Raw genomic sequence first — 15,567 nt, forward strand, 5'->3', positions numbered from 1 at the left:
TTATCTATATAACACAGTGCTCCTTCTGTCTTCCTACTTACTTTAACAACTAAATAATGCATAACTAAATAATACATTCTTGGCATATTTTCTTTTAATAATAATCATTTAGCTAATTTTGGTACTCTATACTCTATCTTATAATCTCATCTTCAATATGGGACAAACAATTTATCCCTCATTTAGCATAATTTTAGATACTTCTATAAACAGTACATTCAATATAAGTCAACCAATTTAACTTATACTCTATATATTACTTTTTCTACATATCTTATCTTCGTACTGTTTTAATTATATAATTATATAATTCTTCCATTATGCAACTATCCACCAAAAATAGTCAACCAATTTGACCCATATATACCTCCAAACTACGTCAATCAATTTAATACATGATCTATACATTAATATATATTTTCCCACCTTGCTTAAATTTCTTCATTGCAATTATAAAATTATCTCCATTATACGATTATTGCCAGAAATGAAATTAGTTTCTATCCTTATAGTTAGTTAATTTCTATCATTATAATTCTTATAATAACACCTATAATACTTAATGCTATATATAATAGTCTAATAAAATGATTGCTTAGAAATTCTCATTTAACTCTCCGCCCCCCGGTAAAGTCACCTCCCTCTACTTTTATTGTATTTCAGTAATTTTCAAACTGCCACAGTTCTCCTCCCATTTCTTCACTAAATATTGTTTCAGCTTCTCCCAATCCGTGTTAAACTGTCCTGGATCAAGGTCTCTCAGTTTCCTTGTCATTTTGTCCATTTCCGCCATGTACAGCAATTTATAAATCCAGTCCTCAGTAGTTGGCACTCTGTTGAAAACCTTAATGTTGAAGTACATTTATATGGGAGCAGGTGGTTCTTTGGATACACAGAGGGACTCGATGATGTTTTGAAACTGACCATGCCTTACTGTGCCACGATGTACCATTTGGTGCGCATGAACCTGCCTGATCTTGAATTAGATCATGGTCGGCATTGTCTGTATGGACCGGCAGCGGCTGTCCCAGCCTTTCGCATCACCTTTTCTCTGGCTGACCTGGGAGACAGAAGCAGTGCGGTGCAGTATTTTTGAATCTTCACTCCACCATGGAGACTTTCTGGGTGATCTTAAGCCAGTCACACATTCTCCTCTTCACCTCGCAGGGTTGTTGTGAGTATAAGGAGGAGGAATAATGGAAGCTGTTTTGGGTTCCCATTGAGGAGAAAAGTGGGGTATAAATGAAATAAATAAATTCACCTACAGGCTGGCCGTCCATGCTCTAGAAAAAAAAATCTGTCTTTCCTAGGCACCCGCTGTACTTTCTCTTGCGCCTGCAAAAATGTTTAGCTACAAGGCTAGCAAAGAGCGGTCCAGAGTGTTGAAAGTGATAGGCAACAAGCCCTGAAAGTTCAGTTTATAAACCTGGTGAAATCGAATGGCAAATTTTTTCCAGACTGTACAGTTTTGAGAGTTGTATGCCTTTCTCCCCACTACAATCTTATCATTCACTCAAAACCAGTATCTATGGAAAAGCGTTCTACGTAGCCTTCTTTTCTCCCTGGAGTGTGCACGAATTATTTAATCATACAATCCCCCATCTGGTCTGCAGCCTCAAGGGGTGTTACCATTGATCATGTGATTTTTGCTAATCCAAATTTTTGTGTCTCTCTCTCTCTGTCTTTCTCTCACACACACTTCTCAGCTCTGCTTTAATAACATTCTTAAATTAATAATCTGCTGAGCCGTAATGCTGCTTCACATTGCTAGAGAGGGTTCCAAGGGATAGATGGTTGTTTCTCTTTCCCAGACATCGTTCGTTCTTGGAAGTGGGTGGTTTGGCTTGTCGGGCACTGCTCTTTTTCTTTGCCTTGCTAAGCATCTGCTGCTTTGGTGGTTCTGCGTCTTGGCAACGTCTCGTTCCCCAGCTGACTGCCGACACAATGCCAAGATGTGGAAACGCCTAGGCCTATTTTTAAACACAAACCCCAGGTTGCTTTGCAGAAAGTAGCTAGCGAGGTTTTACATGGGCTCAAACTCGGGGAGTACCAGGTGTGCTGTGAATTGTGTGTCAAACGCAAAGCTGGATTTATGCAGAAGCTAAGTAAGCTACAACTTAAGGTGTATTGCATTGTATTGCACTGTTAGGAAGGAGGGAGGCAAAAATAGATCAACAAGTAGGCTGTCTGTCAAAAAACATGGCTCTCTGTAGGCAAGTGGCAAACAGAACATGAGCCGAACTGGTGGGTTTTTAAGCAACCCTAATGAGCACCATGTTTCCTTATAGCACTTTCTGTGGCTTAAGAATACTTTTGGCCTCTGAACTTGTATTTAGAGGGGCTAGGCATGCCATTATCCCACCTGGGGTGGGGGATATCCTGCTTCCACCTCTCACCCTTGCCCCCACTGACCGGGCCAGTAGGGGTTGCGGCACCCCCTGGGCAGTGCAGCGTCCTCCCGCACCCCGTGCCGAATCGAGCCGAATCGGGCCCTGTGGGAGGCCATTCAGCCATTTGGAGAGTGCAGAAGCTGCTACCATTTGACCCACGTGATGACATCACTTCCTGGAAGTGATGTCATCACGTGGGTCAAAGGGTGGCCAGGGAGCGCCTGAACTCTCCAAATGGCTGAATGGTCTCTCTGTCTCTTGCACGCATTCTCCCGGCTGGCATAATGACATCAGTTCCTGGAAGTGATGTCATTATGCCAGACGGGAGCATGTGTGCAAGAGACAGAGGAGGGGAGGTAAGACCCAGCATTACAGTCTCGCAGGGCCGGCGCCAGAGGTTTTAGCGCCTGCGGCGGCGGGCGCACACGCGCCCCACGGGAGGCGTGATGACATCATCACAGACGTCATCACGCACCACAGGGGGGCTGGGCTGCGCGCGGACTGCCGAGCGCAGAAGCTGCGGGCTGCTGCTGGAGCAGCGCGTGGAGGCTGCTCTGTGTGCTGCCCCAGCAGCAGCTCACAGCTTCTGCACTCGGCTGGGGCGGAGGAGCGCGCAGCTGAGCTGGCATGGCTGGCTGCAGCAGTAGCTGTAGCCAGCCAGGCAGCCCCGTGCCGCCGCCGCCACATGCCCCAGCCGAGTGCAGAAGCTGCGGGCTGCTGCTGTAGCGGCACGCGGAGGCTGCTCCGTGCGCCACCCCAGCAGCAGCTCACGGCTTCTGCGCCCGGCTGGGGCGGAGGAGCGCGCAGCTGAGCTGGCGTGGCTGGCTACAGCTGCTGCTGCAGCCAGCCAGCCAGCTCCGTGCTGCCACCGCCGCGCGCCCCAGCTGGGCGCAGAAGCCACGAGCCGCTGCTCGAGCGGCGCACAGAGGCTGCGCCCGGCTGAGGTGTGTGGTGGCGGCGGCGGCGGCAGCAAGGGGCTGGCTGGCTGGCTGGCTGGCTGCAGCAGTAGCTACAGGCGGCCCTGTCATGCCAGCTTCGCTGCGCGCGCCTCTGCCCCCAACACCCCCTCCAGCGCCCCTCCAGTGCCCGCGCGCCCGAGGCCACCGCCTACCTGGCCTCCATGGGCGCGCCGGCCCTGCAGTCTCGCACCGGGAGAGTGAAGGGACCTGCAACCCTAAGAGGGGCCTTGGGGAACGTAGAAGCTGTCCTTCCCTGGATACGGCAACTGTGGAGCTTGAGAAAATAGTAACTTTGTAATAGTTGTTGAACATACAATTATTTTGGAAAGGAAAATAGAAACCACCCAATCCAAAAAACATGTTGTTAAATATCCTACCAAATAATCTCCAAAAAGAGCAAGGAGACCTCTTTCGTTACATGGCGATAGCAGCTAGAGTGCTATATGCAGCGAGATGGAAAACTGATGCCTCTCCTGAAGTGTCAGAGTGGACAGATAAGGTTCATGAATATGCCTCAATGGCCAAATTAACTACTTATGTACATAATAGACCAATAGTTGAATTTTGGGGAAAAGGAGAGATTTCTTTGATTACTAATTGTCAGGGCTCACCGCCGTCCCCGCTGGGCAGGGCGCCACGCCATCCGGCCCTGGCGTCAAAGGGGGACCAGGGATTCTGCGGGTCCCTACTCTGTGGAAGGAGGGGCAGTATACAGCACCCAGACTCCCTCTCAATCCACTCGCTGGCCCGCTCAACCTGTGCCGCTCACCCTCTTTGATCTCTGCCATCAGTTCCTCCTTCGACTCGCCTCTGGGTCTTTGCTCTCGCTCTGCTCCTCCTCCACTCCATAACTCCTACTCAAACCACCACCCCAGGGCTCTTCCCAGCCATCCTTTACAGGGCCTCCTTTCTCCACCCCTCCCTCCTGCCAGCCTTGTTCTGGGCTGCCCCAAGTAGTTGCAGCTGGGCTAGCTGATCTGGCTCCATTGACTAGCAACAGCTGTGTCTTGTTGCCTGGCTGTCAAGCCTCCCTGACTCTGCTGATTGCCAAAGGCAGGCCCAGCTGTGGCCCCTTGGCTGGCTGCCCAGCTCCTCCCCCAGAATGCCTGTGGCAGCTTCACCTGGAGTTGCTTGGCTCCTGGCACTCCCTGAGCCTGGCTATTGCCTTCTAGCTGGTGTATAGGCTGGGGCGTGGCACTGAGCTGTTGGGGCTGCTTCTCCTCATCAGGTAAGGGCTCTGCTTGGGCAGCTGCTGGGTCCCTATTTCCACTGCCCTTGCCTTCTCCCTCTACTTTGCCCAGCCTCCTGCCTTCTTCCTAGAGTGTGGGGCTAGCTGGCCTCACCCTGCCCCTTCTAGCCCCCTGGGGCCTTGGACCTTTGCCCATTTTCCCTGGCATAGGCAGGTTCTGGCTCTGATGGCTGGCCGGGGCAGCAGGGCCGCTGCCTCCCGGCTGTCGCCCATTGCTTCCTCCCGGCGAGGCCGGGGTCTGAGGCACAGCCCCTGGACACTAATATTAATTAAGGTAACAGTATAAAGATAAAAGGATGAAACACAGGGAATGATTAGTAAAATAGTTGATGTTAAATTTTGTATAAGTAACAAGGAGAAGGAAGATCAAAAAGAGTCCAGTAGCACCTTTAAGACTAACCAACTTTATTGTTGGTTAGTCTTAAATAACTAACAATAAAGTTGGTTAGTCTTAAATAACCAACAATAAAGTTGGTTAGTCTTAAATAACCAACAATAAAGTTGGTTAGTCTTAAAGGTGCTACTGGACTCTTTTTGATTTTGCTACTACAGACTAACACAGCTAACTCCTCTGGATCTATGACCAGGAGAAGGAAGGAGATTTATTATACAACTAAAATTTCATCAGTTTAACTCAATTTAAAATGTTGTGCTTGTTTAAGTTATAATTTAATTTTAAAGGTATTATTTGTATAAGTTAGTATACATCTAAAATTAATTTCAACTACTGCCTGTATAAGCTTTATTGTGCACTTTCTATTGTTATATCCTATTTTTTAAATAAAAATTTCAAGAAAATAGAAACCACCCAGCAGGGAGTGAAGAAGATGAGCTACTACACTGTGTCAGATATGTGGACATCCTTTTGTAAAAGTGTGTTGAAAGCAGCTAGAGTGCTGTATGCAGTGGACACTGTGTATGACACTGTGTCAGATATGTGGACATCCTTTTGTAAAAGTGTGTCGAAAGGCATCTTTGGCTGTCATACTGTGGTGGAACCAACCATCTACCAAGTTGCCTTCCTCCAACTTAGGCGGCTCTTCTTCCAGTAGAAAATCCACTTAATTCAGAGGAAGGTTTCACACTGAAGTTAAAAAGAAAGATGGGGTATAAATATTTTAATAAATAAACTTACCTCAGTGGAGTCATAGGGGTGGGAGCCACTCTAGTGTTGTAATACACTTTCTTTCCTGCGCACTGAATTGGTTTCGAGTTCCCATCATGGCTGCGGAGAGGGGATACTTCTGGCTTCTGGCGCTGTGTTATCCTTGCAGAGTGGATGGAGGGGAAAAGTTGTATTTTTTAAAAATGTCTACTAAAGTAAACAGTTTTTAGAAAAATGATGGGATCATAATTCAAATGTTAACGTAAGTCAACGCTGGATCAATGACTCTTCGGGAAACTGTCAGTACTACAATATGTCAAACATGAACTGAGGTCTCATTTGTGTGTTTAAAAACAAACAATCACCCTTAGGAAATCTTTGCTCTCTGGTGAGATCAAGCATTGAATTAGTATAATAAAGAGCCCAGATGAGTAGCTAGCTGTGCTTGTCTGTAGAAGCAAAATAAAAGAGGAGTTCCATAGAACTTTGAAGACTAATCACTCTTATTCCCATGTCAGCTTTCATGAGTCAGAGCTCACTTCATCAGGTGCATGTTGTTTGTAACATCTCTCGTCCCCCATGCCTTCCTGTTGTTAGTATAAGTGCAACAGTCTAATGGATTTGCTCTCCATGCATCTGATGAAGCAAACCGTGACTCATGAAAGCTTATGCTGGAATAAATTGTGTTGTCTCTAAAGTGCCACAGGACTCCTGTTTTATTAGTATAATAGTGTTCTATATTATTCTGTGGGCTGCCAGGAAATGGGAAATCTTCCCTTACATCACTGCATTGTCTTTCAGTGATGTTTCATCCAGGGAAGTTCGGTACTCTTAGTGCTCAGGGGCATGCATATCCTGGCTCTTTATCCTTCCATGCTCATAGATGTGCGATTTGTGGTCTCCTCGGCAGAGTAAAGCCTTACAATGGGTTTAGACTGGAGTAACTCTCTTTAGGATTGCACTGTTAGTTTCATTGTCAGGTAACATGGCCATTTCAGTTACAGCTTCAGTTATAGTTCGGTATAAATGGAGGAACTCGATTTAAATTGGATTTGTTCTCCTGGTGAAACCCATGGTTTTTAAGTGGTTCACAGCAGTTCTTTGCATTCGTTGTATTCAAGGCGAGGTTTGGAATCGGTGACTTGTAAGGCTTTGAGCAATAAGCTTTATTTATGCATCAGCCCTGCCCGGTAACAGCAGATTCTCGATATCGAGGGCCTTTGACCTTTATATGGTTTGGATCCAGCCAGCATTTCCACTAGGGAAAATAGGAGGAAGGGATCCCCTTTGATCACCGAAAAGGTTATGTTGGAGATTATGGAGCTTGCGTGGACAAAAGCCATGTGGGATAGTGGCTATATTCAGAAAGGGAATTGAGAGAGATTGAGTGAAAAAGCTGACTGAATCTAATACTATGGGTGGCACATACATGCTGAGAAGCTACTTTTCCTTCAACTTTCGGTCAACTTTTCCTTCACACGTATAGTGAAAAGTCCCACAGTTCTGATAACTGCATGTTCGTGTTTTCATGAAGGCTTTATATTAACTTCTCCACAAATGTGGTTCTGTGTAAGAAATTCAAAATGTGTGTGAGGTGGACCCAATACTTTTGTTCCTTTTTGTAATCAAGGGGAGATTCCATCATAAATTGTTGGTTTTCAAGCCAACCATGAAAACCATGGTTGGTTTTCAAGCTGCTTTTCTTAGCTTGGTTCTCTTCTCCCTCTACCCTTCCTTACCTCACCTTCCCAAAAGAAACACATCTTTAGGCTGTCTACCATCCTTTTCCTGTGAAGTGGGCCACCTTCTCCAGAATGTATGCACTGTCTCCTTCCATCAATCAATCAATCTCTCTTTTTTAGTCTGTGTATAGATAATTGTTCAGTAAATGAGCCCTGTTTCATATACACAAGAAAGTGAGGTCTTGGAGCCCTGAGGTGGTTGACTAGAGTGCATTGCTTTAGATTACAGGGGGAAGATGACCATTTTTGAATATTCCTTCACATGAAAAAAACTCAGTGCAAATAGCTGGCACAGTGATAAGAAAAATGTTCTTCCCCCTCTCCTGGTTTGCTGGTTTTGTATCTGCAAGGAGATTTTAACATAATGGAGAACCTCAAAACTTGATTCTTCCAATGCAAACGGAGGACAATCTATTCTACCACCTCAGGTCTTTGCTACCTTGTTCTTCCCTTGTGTGAACCAGACTTTTCCAAAGCTTATTTTGAAGAGACACAGACAAAACAAAAAGTATGGGGAAAATACCAGAACCAGATACATACAGTAGAGGTAAAATTAGTAGGGTGGATCCTACCGTAATTCTACCACTTCACAAAGCAAAGTTGATTAGTTCATGTAGTTCTTATTTATACCTCACCTTTCATGTTGGCTTAAGTTTGGGCTCTGCCTACAGTCTAAGGAGTCTTCCTCCAACTTTAGTGGTTCTTCCATTGGAGGAAGATCCACATAAGCTGGGGGATAGCTACTTAGAGGATGGTTGGATCCACCTCAAATGTCACCATTGGTGGCACAGTGCTTAGTTACTTCTAGAGATGGGCACGAATTGAATTACAACCCAAAAAAACACACAAACCAGGCCGGTTTGTGGTTCGCGAACCAGTGGTTCATGGCAGCTCGTTTCCACGAACTGGTCTACTAGTTTGTTTGGGTCATAAAGGGCCAGTTTAAATGGTGGCAGGTCCCTTTAAACTATCAGCTGGCAGGCAGTGAGGGGAGGATCCCCCCTGCCGCCTGCCAGCTGATAGTTTAAAGGGACCTGCCACTTGCAAGGAAGGAAAGAGCCCTTTAAACTGTCAAATATCCCTTTCCCTGCTGTTGCTAAGTGGCTGGAAAGGGGCATTTACACTCCATGAACCATGAACTGGTTTGTAAACTTGCCCCAGTTTGTGCCAGTTCGTGGTTCCTGGTTCGTGAAAATCCATGAACCACGAACCTCATGGTTTGGTTTTTTTGTAGTTCGTGCCCATCTCTAGTTACCTCCCCTGAGCCCAGACTGACTTGTGTGGGAAGTCAGTAGCGCATTGGTATTTGATCACTTTTGAAATAAACATTTAGAGAAGTTGTGAGCATCATAAACCATGTGTTTAAAACATTCATCTACCACACTGTACAAATTTGTACAGTAATATTTATTGAGTTATACGGGGACCATGGTTGGTTTGATATTAATTTTTGCTGGGCTGGCTGGCTGGTCTTCCCCATGGATGATGATAATTCACAGCGCAATTCATAAAGTAACTTTTGATTTGTTGGCTTTTTAAATTTAAAAGACCAGTCGCTTTACAAAATTAAATTCATCAGCAGCTGGACCAAGTGTTAGTGTTCAGTGGGCAGAGATGTTTATTGAAAGACTGGCAGAACAAAAACGTTTTTACAGTTTACAAGGAGAAAGGCTGAGAGGGCATTTCATGATCATGGGGCAGAAACCAAGAAGTCCCTGCTCCTCGCAGTTGCCAATTTTGTCCCCACAAATTATTGTACTTTCAGCAGGGTCTCCCACAAGTAGATCTTAAGGTGTGGAGTGGGTGGGTTTTCATATGGGGGAAGATGGTGTTGGAGATTTGCTATGTCTGGGTATCCCATCTATATAGCCACAGTTTCCTGGTGTTTATGATTGTTGGTGGGGGGAAATATGCATTTATTCCACTATCTCTATGAGCATTACTTTGCATCCTCAAAGGGAGACATTCGCGTTTAATTTAAGCAAAAGAAAACAGTTTCGGTTAGGTAGGAGAGTTGGTCTGCTCTAGAAAAGCAGGAGCTAAAGAAGGAAACTTGGGTTCTCAAAAGTTTATACCTTGAAAATCTTCTTGGTCTCTAATCTAAAGAAAATAGTAATCCAGTCATAGTAATCTCCAATCATTTTGGAGATAAGCAGAATTTATTCTAACATAACCTTTCATGAGCCGGAGCTCAGTTTATCAAGTATGCAAAGTGTACTTCCATTAATTCTTTCTGTTTATGTACACAAGAGAAAGATGCCAGTTTAAAACAAAATCCAATCAAAAGAGTAATCTGTTTACTCAGAGTGGGGAGGGGCATAGTAAAACTAACACAGAATTGAGTGCAGTATAAAACACGATAAGCTGATAATATCCACTCTCCCATGCAGCTTTCTGTGTGACCTCGGGCCAGTCACACACACACAGCTTAACCTACCTCACAGGGTTGTTTTGGGGATAAAATAGAGAGGAGAATTATGTAAGCTGCCTTGAGTCCCCATTGGGGAAAAAGGTAGAGTATAAATACAGTAAATAAATAAATATAGTTGAACTACTTAACAACCATAAGGGATGAGATATGCAAGATATTAATGCCTATAGTGAAGGAGGAATTCCAGGTTGTTGTTAAGACCGGGATGGGGAGGAATATTCTTGTACTTATTAATGTATTCTAACTCATCAGCTTCACATTGGATTCTCCCTTTGAAGTTTTTTGTATAAGAATAGTGACTTTTAGATCAGCAACTTTCTCCTGTGATTGTTATGATTTGGGAAAGATAGGCAGTGTTATGTATGTATCTTCTTAAAAGGTGACCTCATCTGCTTCCCTTTCCTCTTTATTCTTTCCAAACAGTGGGCTACTCTGCGAATTCAAAAAGGAATAAGAGAAAAGCGGGCAGAAGTCCAGAAAATTCCCAGTTCAAATGGTAAGCTGTTGCTTATGAACTTAGAATTTGTCCTCAACCCTTACTTGAAATCTTAAAGTGCTATCCCATTGTCAGGCAGTGGAAGAGGAGTCTGAGAGCCGAAAGAAGATCCGTGGTAAACACAAGATCTATACATTTTATTCAGAGATGCCCCAGACGGTTGACTTGATAGACTAGAGTGTGTTCAACTATTTCTTCCCATCTTTGGAAACTTCCCTCTAAAGCTGTTGTTGTGAGGATAATAATAACACACTTTGTAAACTGCTCTGAGTGGGTGTTAAGTTATCTGAAAGGCAGTGTATAAATCAAATGTTGTTGTTGCTGTTATTATTTTTTTTATTTACATCCTTGTGTGAGCTCATTTTGGGTTAGAACGAAGTGGCAAGAGTAAAGAAATTGATTCTGCAGAAGTGGCTGCTTTCTTGATTGAATTGCGGGGTTGGATCCAAGCAGCTTTTCCTCTGGTGAAAAGGAGAGGAAGCCCTCCCCCCCCATCACAAAAAAGATATGCTGGGGGTTATGGGACCTCAATGGATAAAACCGTGTGGAATGGGGACTGTGCTGAGAAGTGGAATTGGGCACGGCTGTATCCAACCAATGGGATTCCTGGAATGGCGAGTGCTATGCGGAATGCCCAGCTAGTAACTACGTTATGCATCTGCTTCTGATTGGATTCCGAATGGGGCTGCAGGGTTTAATTGGCTTAATGAGTAGATGGATCAACTAAAGGTTTAGTTAATTAATTGTGGAAGACTAACTTTAATGGTTGGTAGTTCAGAGTTGATTTACTTTTTACGCTTGTTTATATTTTACATGTTTATTGACTTTGGTTGAAATGTGTTCCTGTGACAGGGACTGGTGGAGAAAAAAAAAATTAAATGTACAAGCTTTTGGCCAAGCACAAACGTGTTTAATCGATCCATTGGCTAAAAGGTAGATTACTTGATTAATTCTTGATTTTTTTGTTGGTGGCCTTAGTTATGATGACACCCTTTTCTCTCTGGCTTCTTGGGACTTTGTCAGCCCTCTCTTGTGAGGAAGGGCAATTGCTTAATGCTATTTCCTTTTTACCCTGCTTATGAAATGATGGTTTCACCTTAATGTGGTTGGAATATTTGCTGTATGACGTGGCAGCTAGATGTGGCTGACTGGGGCCAGGGAGGAGGGTGGAGAGGGAAGAAGGATGACGTTCTCAATTTATTCCCTGCTAGCTTCTGGAAAGGTGTTCTGCTCTCTTGGATCGCCTCCTTTAGATGGCTTAAAGAAAGGGAGGAAATCATCCGAGAGTTTTTTCACCGCCCTGCTGCCTTAGATTTTTACTTCCCTGGAGCCTCCTCCTGGTTTTCTCTGTGAATGTGACCCAGAGCTACTTAATGCCGCATCTGCGGTGTGTCGCATTCAATGCCAGCTTGGGCTTGCATAATTCATCAGGGTCGGGTTCTGTGATGCGGCTTTCTTCTCCGCCAGCTGTTGACTTGAAGGATTGTTTTGTTCTCTAAAGCCACTGGACTGGCATTACTGGGGTGTGTGTGTGTGTGTGTGTTGTATTACATCAGGGAACTTCGAGTCTCCTGTGGGGGTTGCCTCTTCTCCTTTCTGTCAGCAGGAGTCAAGTGCCATAATCAGGGCTTTTTTTCTGGGAAAAGAGGTGGTGGAACTCAGTGGGTTGCCCTTGGAGAAAATGGTCACATGGCTGGTGGCCCCGCCCCCTGATCTCCAGACAGAGGGGAGTTGAGATTGTCCTCCGTGCTGCTTTCCCCAAAGAGTCTAAACTCCCTTCTGCCTGGAGATCAGGGGGCGGGGCCACCAGCCATGTGACCATTTTCCAGAGGTTCCGGAACTCCGTTCCACCGCGTTCCAGCTGAAAAAAAGCCCTGGCCATAACAGCTGTAGGGCAGACCAAAATTCAATGTGTGTAGCTTTTCCTGCCAGGAAGAGGTTGGGCCTTTGTAATATTAAGTAGCCTATAATCCAGTAAATAGAACAAGCAAGAGAGCAGTTGAATTTCCAGTGGAGCAGGTGAAGGAATAGACATGTTGGTGCCGTTCGAGCTGGCTGCTTGCCCTGGGTTAGTGACGTGGCTGTTTTAATCTAGAAATGGTATGCTTATCCGGCAGCTTTACATATCTTAATGACCCTGTTGCCTTCAGGGTGTAAAAGAATAACATTGGGCAATGCGGTTTTGTAATGAACGATTTCACACTTTCCTCTGGGCTTCCATTTTCTGGACAAAGTTCAGATGTTAACTGCTCTGTTTTTAAGATCCCTGTTGAAATTGAGATTCAGCTTGTCGGCTCAGGGCACGAGGTCACTAGGTGAATGCTTGACCTAGTAGGCCTCAGACTAACAACTTTCCCCAAAGAGGACCCGCAACAGTGGGAATGAGGCCCTGGGGTGATTTAGGCAGGAAGATAAAAAAGAGTCCAGTAGCACCTTTAAGACTAACCAATTTTATTGTAGCATAAGCTTTCGAGAATCACAGTTCTCTTCGTCAGATGCATGGAGGGCAGAAGGAAACTGGTCAAATGTAGAGGAGGAGAGGGGAGGGGAGGGGGGAGGAAGGAGAGGGGGATGTAAACAACTCCTTTGATATGGAGATGCAGACAGCAGTTTACATCCCCCCTCTCCTCCCTCCCCCCCTCCCCTCCCCTCTCCTCCTCTACATTTGACCAGTTTCCTTCTGCCCTCCATGCATCTGACGAAGAGAACTGTGATTCTCGAAAGCTTATGCTACAATAAAATTGGTTAGTCTTAAAGGTGCTACTGGACTCTTTTTGATTTTGCTACTACAGACTAACAGGGCTAACTCCTCTGGATCTTAGGCAGGAAGGAATCAGAGGTGAGGGGGGAAAGGCAGTGTGTCTTCACCTATGCAGGAGTGAACATGAGGAGGTTTCCTTCCTCAGATATTCTGAACTGAATAGCAAAATGTATAGGCATTTTTGGGAACAAGTGCGTTTGCTGACTTCGCGAGGCTTAGCTCTGACAGAAGTAGTAAACTAGTGTGCGGATTGTGCCATGTTCAGTCTGTAGGCAGATTGAATATTGAGAAGGCTGGTTGGAACCCTTCTTCCTGACATCTGATTTTCTGTGTAGAGAATTTTGTTTTGTACATTGAAGCATTGAGCCTATGGTTCCCCGGTGCCTACCAGTGGCAGGCAAATTCCCGGGGGCTTGCCTCCTTGCCCGCCAATCCGCCAGTGATTAGCAGGAGGTGTCAAGTCCCTGGAGGTTGCCCACCACCGGTAGGCACTCCAGGAACATGTGTGGTGCACTCACTCCCGGAAGTGATGTTGTTGCTCTGGTCGCGGGAGCACTCCCATGCTTTGTTTGGGGTCAGTTTGGGTCCCAAACGAGCCGAATCAGCCGCACACCGAGGATGGGAGCTCTCCTGTAGCTGGTACAATAACATCACTTCCAGAAGAGACGCCATCACACAGGCGCCAGAGCGTGCACATACAAACGCGGACGCTAAAGGAGACTCCATCACCAGCACAAGGTACATGTCAGGTTCTCCCCCCCCCCCAAACCTGGAGGGTATAGGGACTTGGCAACCCTAGTTGAGCCCCCCCCCCGAACAATTGAAGGCCAGGTGTTAGTTTGCAACTTGGATAAGAAATAAATCAAAGCCCTGGACTTGGATTAGGCACCTGGATTCCGATCCCATTCCCTACTCCCTTACAGTTTCAATACGTGACATTAGTTGTGTTGTTGTCCCCTAGCTTCCTAGCAGGATTGTTATGATAATAAAATGGGGAATTCTTTAAAAAATTATTTCAACATAAGCAAGTATAATTTCTTATTCTGTTTATAACAACTTGTTGACAGTGTTCCCAAACCCTTGCCAAAACATTAATTCATGCATAAACATTAGCATGGTTAAAAATAATTCTTGCATATTAGATACATTACCTCCTCTTTGTAATCAAGTTACTTTTGACAATGTTTCTTTAGACTGAGAAATCCATTCACTTATACTAGGTCCTTTCCAGTATTTTGGAGACATAATCCTTGCAACTTTAATCAAATGAAGAAACAAGTTTTTTAAACCTTTTGGTACAACATAGTTTACAAGTAAAGTCTCTGGGTTACCTGAAAGTCTACTCCTCTACCTTCCTTAAGGGTGTTTGCTATTTCCTTGTAGCGTTGCCAGGAAATTTCTAGAGATTGGGGGGGTGGGGGTGGAGACTGGAGAGGGTGGTATTTGGGAAAGGGAGGGGCCTCAGTGGGGTATAATGCCATAAAGTGCACCCTCCAAAGCAACCATTTTCTCTAGGGCAACTGATGTCTGTCACCTGGAGATCAGTTGTAATTCCAGGAGATCTCCAGGCACCACCTGGATGTTGGAAACCCTCCTGCCAATAAACCTCTGCATGCAAACAATTTCACCACATATGCAGAAAACCTACATTAGGTGCCTTACAAAAACAGCATTTATTGTAGTAGTAGTAGTAGTAGTAGTAGTAGTAGTAATATAACATTTGATTTATATACCACCCTTCAGGACAATTTAACACCCACTCAGAGTGGTTTACAAAGTATGTTATTATTATCCCCACAACAAACACCCTGTAAGGTGGGTGGGGCTGAGAGAGCTCCGAGAAACTGACTGACCCAAGGTCACCCCACCTGGCTTTAAGCAGAGGATTGGGGAATAAAACCCGGTTCTCCAGATTAGATTCCTGCCGCTCTCAACCACTACACCTGGCTCTGCTAGTTACTTATGGACAGCAAGAATCACTTTCATGAGACCAGGCAGTAGCTCTTAACCACTATACCAACCTGTAGCAGCAATGGAATACAGGACAGTGCTCTTCAGCCCATGGGCTATGGAGCCCCATCTGCCGGAATGTGGACAACACCTTTGCAGCCATCTTTTTTCGATTTGCTGCCTTTTGGAAAGGTCTGTTGGTAGTGAACATGCATAGAAGGGCGCCGTGCCTCCTGTTTCTGCTTGCCTGCTCACTGAGAGAAGCCGCCCCAAGGCAAGGGCACTCAGGGGTGGAACAGATCCCTGATGGCTCAGACCTTTGTTCCATTCCTTGTTACGGTACACTGGTGTCTCTGTGCCCATCTCTCTTGGTCTACTGTCCAGAGTCCTGATCTCGACGCTGGAGAGGTCATAACACTGTTTCCCCCTCTTCTGTCAGGTGACTTCCTGACATGTGTTTGCAGCTTATGTGCTCCTGGCATGT

The 15,567-nt window shown here is 45.3% G+C and overlaps 1 protein-coding gene and 1 long non-coding RNA gene across 2 annotated transcripts in view; one reads left to right on the plus strand and one right to left on the minus strand.

Annotated features, from left to right (window-relative positions):
• Window positions 1-15,567, plus strand: part of LOC129337053 (glycerol-3-phosphate acyltransferase 3-like) — a 57,674-nt gene that overhangs the window by 9,660 nt on the left and 32,447 nt on the right. Inside the window, exon 2 of the mRNA XM_054990521.1 lies at window positions 10,300-10,372. Within this exon, the coding sequence (XP_054846496.1) occupies window positions 10,300-10,372 (73 nt within the window). The remainder of the gene's footprint in view (window positions 1-10,299; window positions 10,373-15,567) is intronic.
• Window positions 8-15,266, minus strand: LOC129337054 (uncharacterized). The gene is made up of 3 exons (XR_008597767.1): window positions 15,155-15,266; window positions 5,734-5,865; window positions 8-1,060 (listed from the first exon to the last, which is right to left on the minus strand). It is a non-coding gene; the product is annotated as an uncharacterized LOC129337054 (long non-coding RNA).

The sequence above is a fragment of the Eublepharis macularius genome, chromosome 10, assembly GCF_028583425.1.
Source record: "Eublepharis macularius isolate TG4126 chromosome 10, MPM_Emac_v1.0, whole genome shotgun sequence".
In the NCBI taxonomy this organism is placed as follows: domain Eukaryota; kingdom Metazoa; phylum Chordata; class Lepidosauria; order Squamata; family Eublepharidae; genus Eublepharis; species Eublepharis macularius.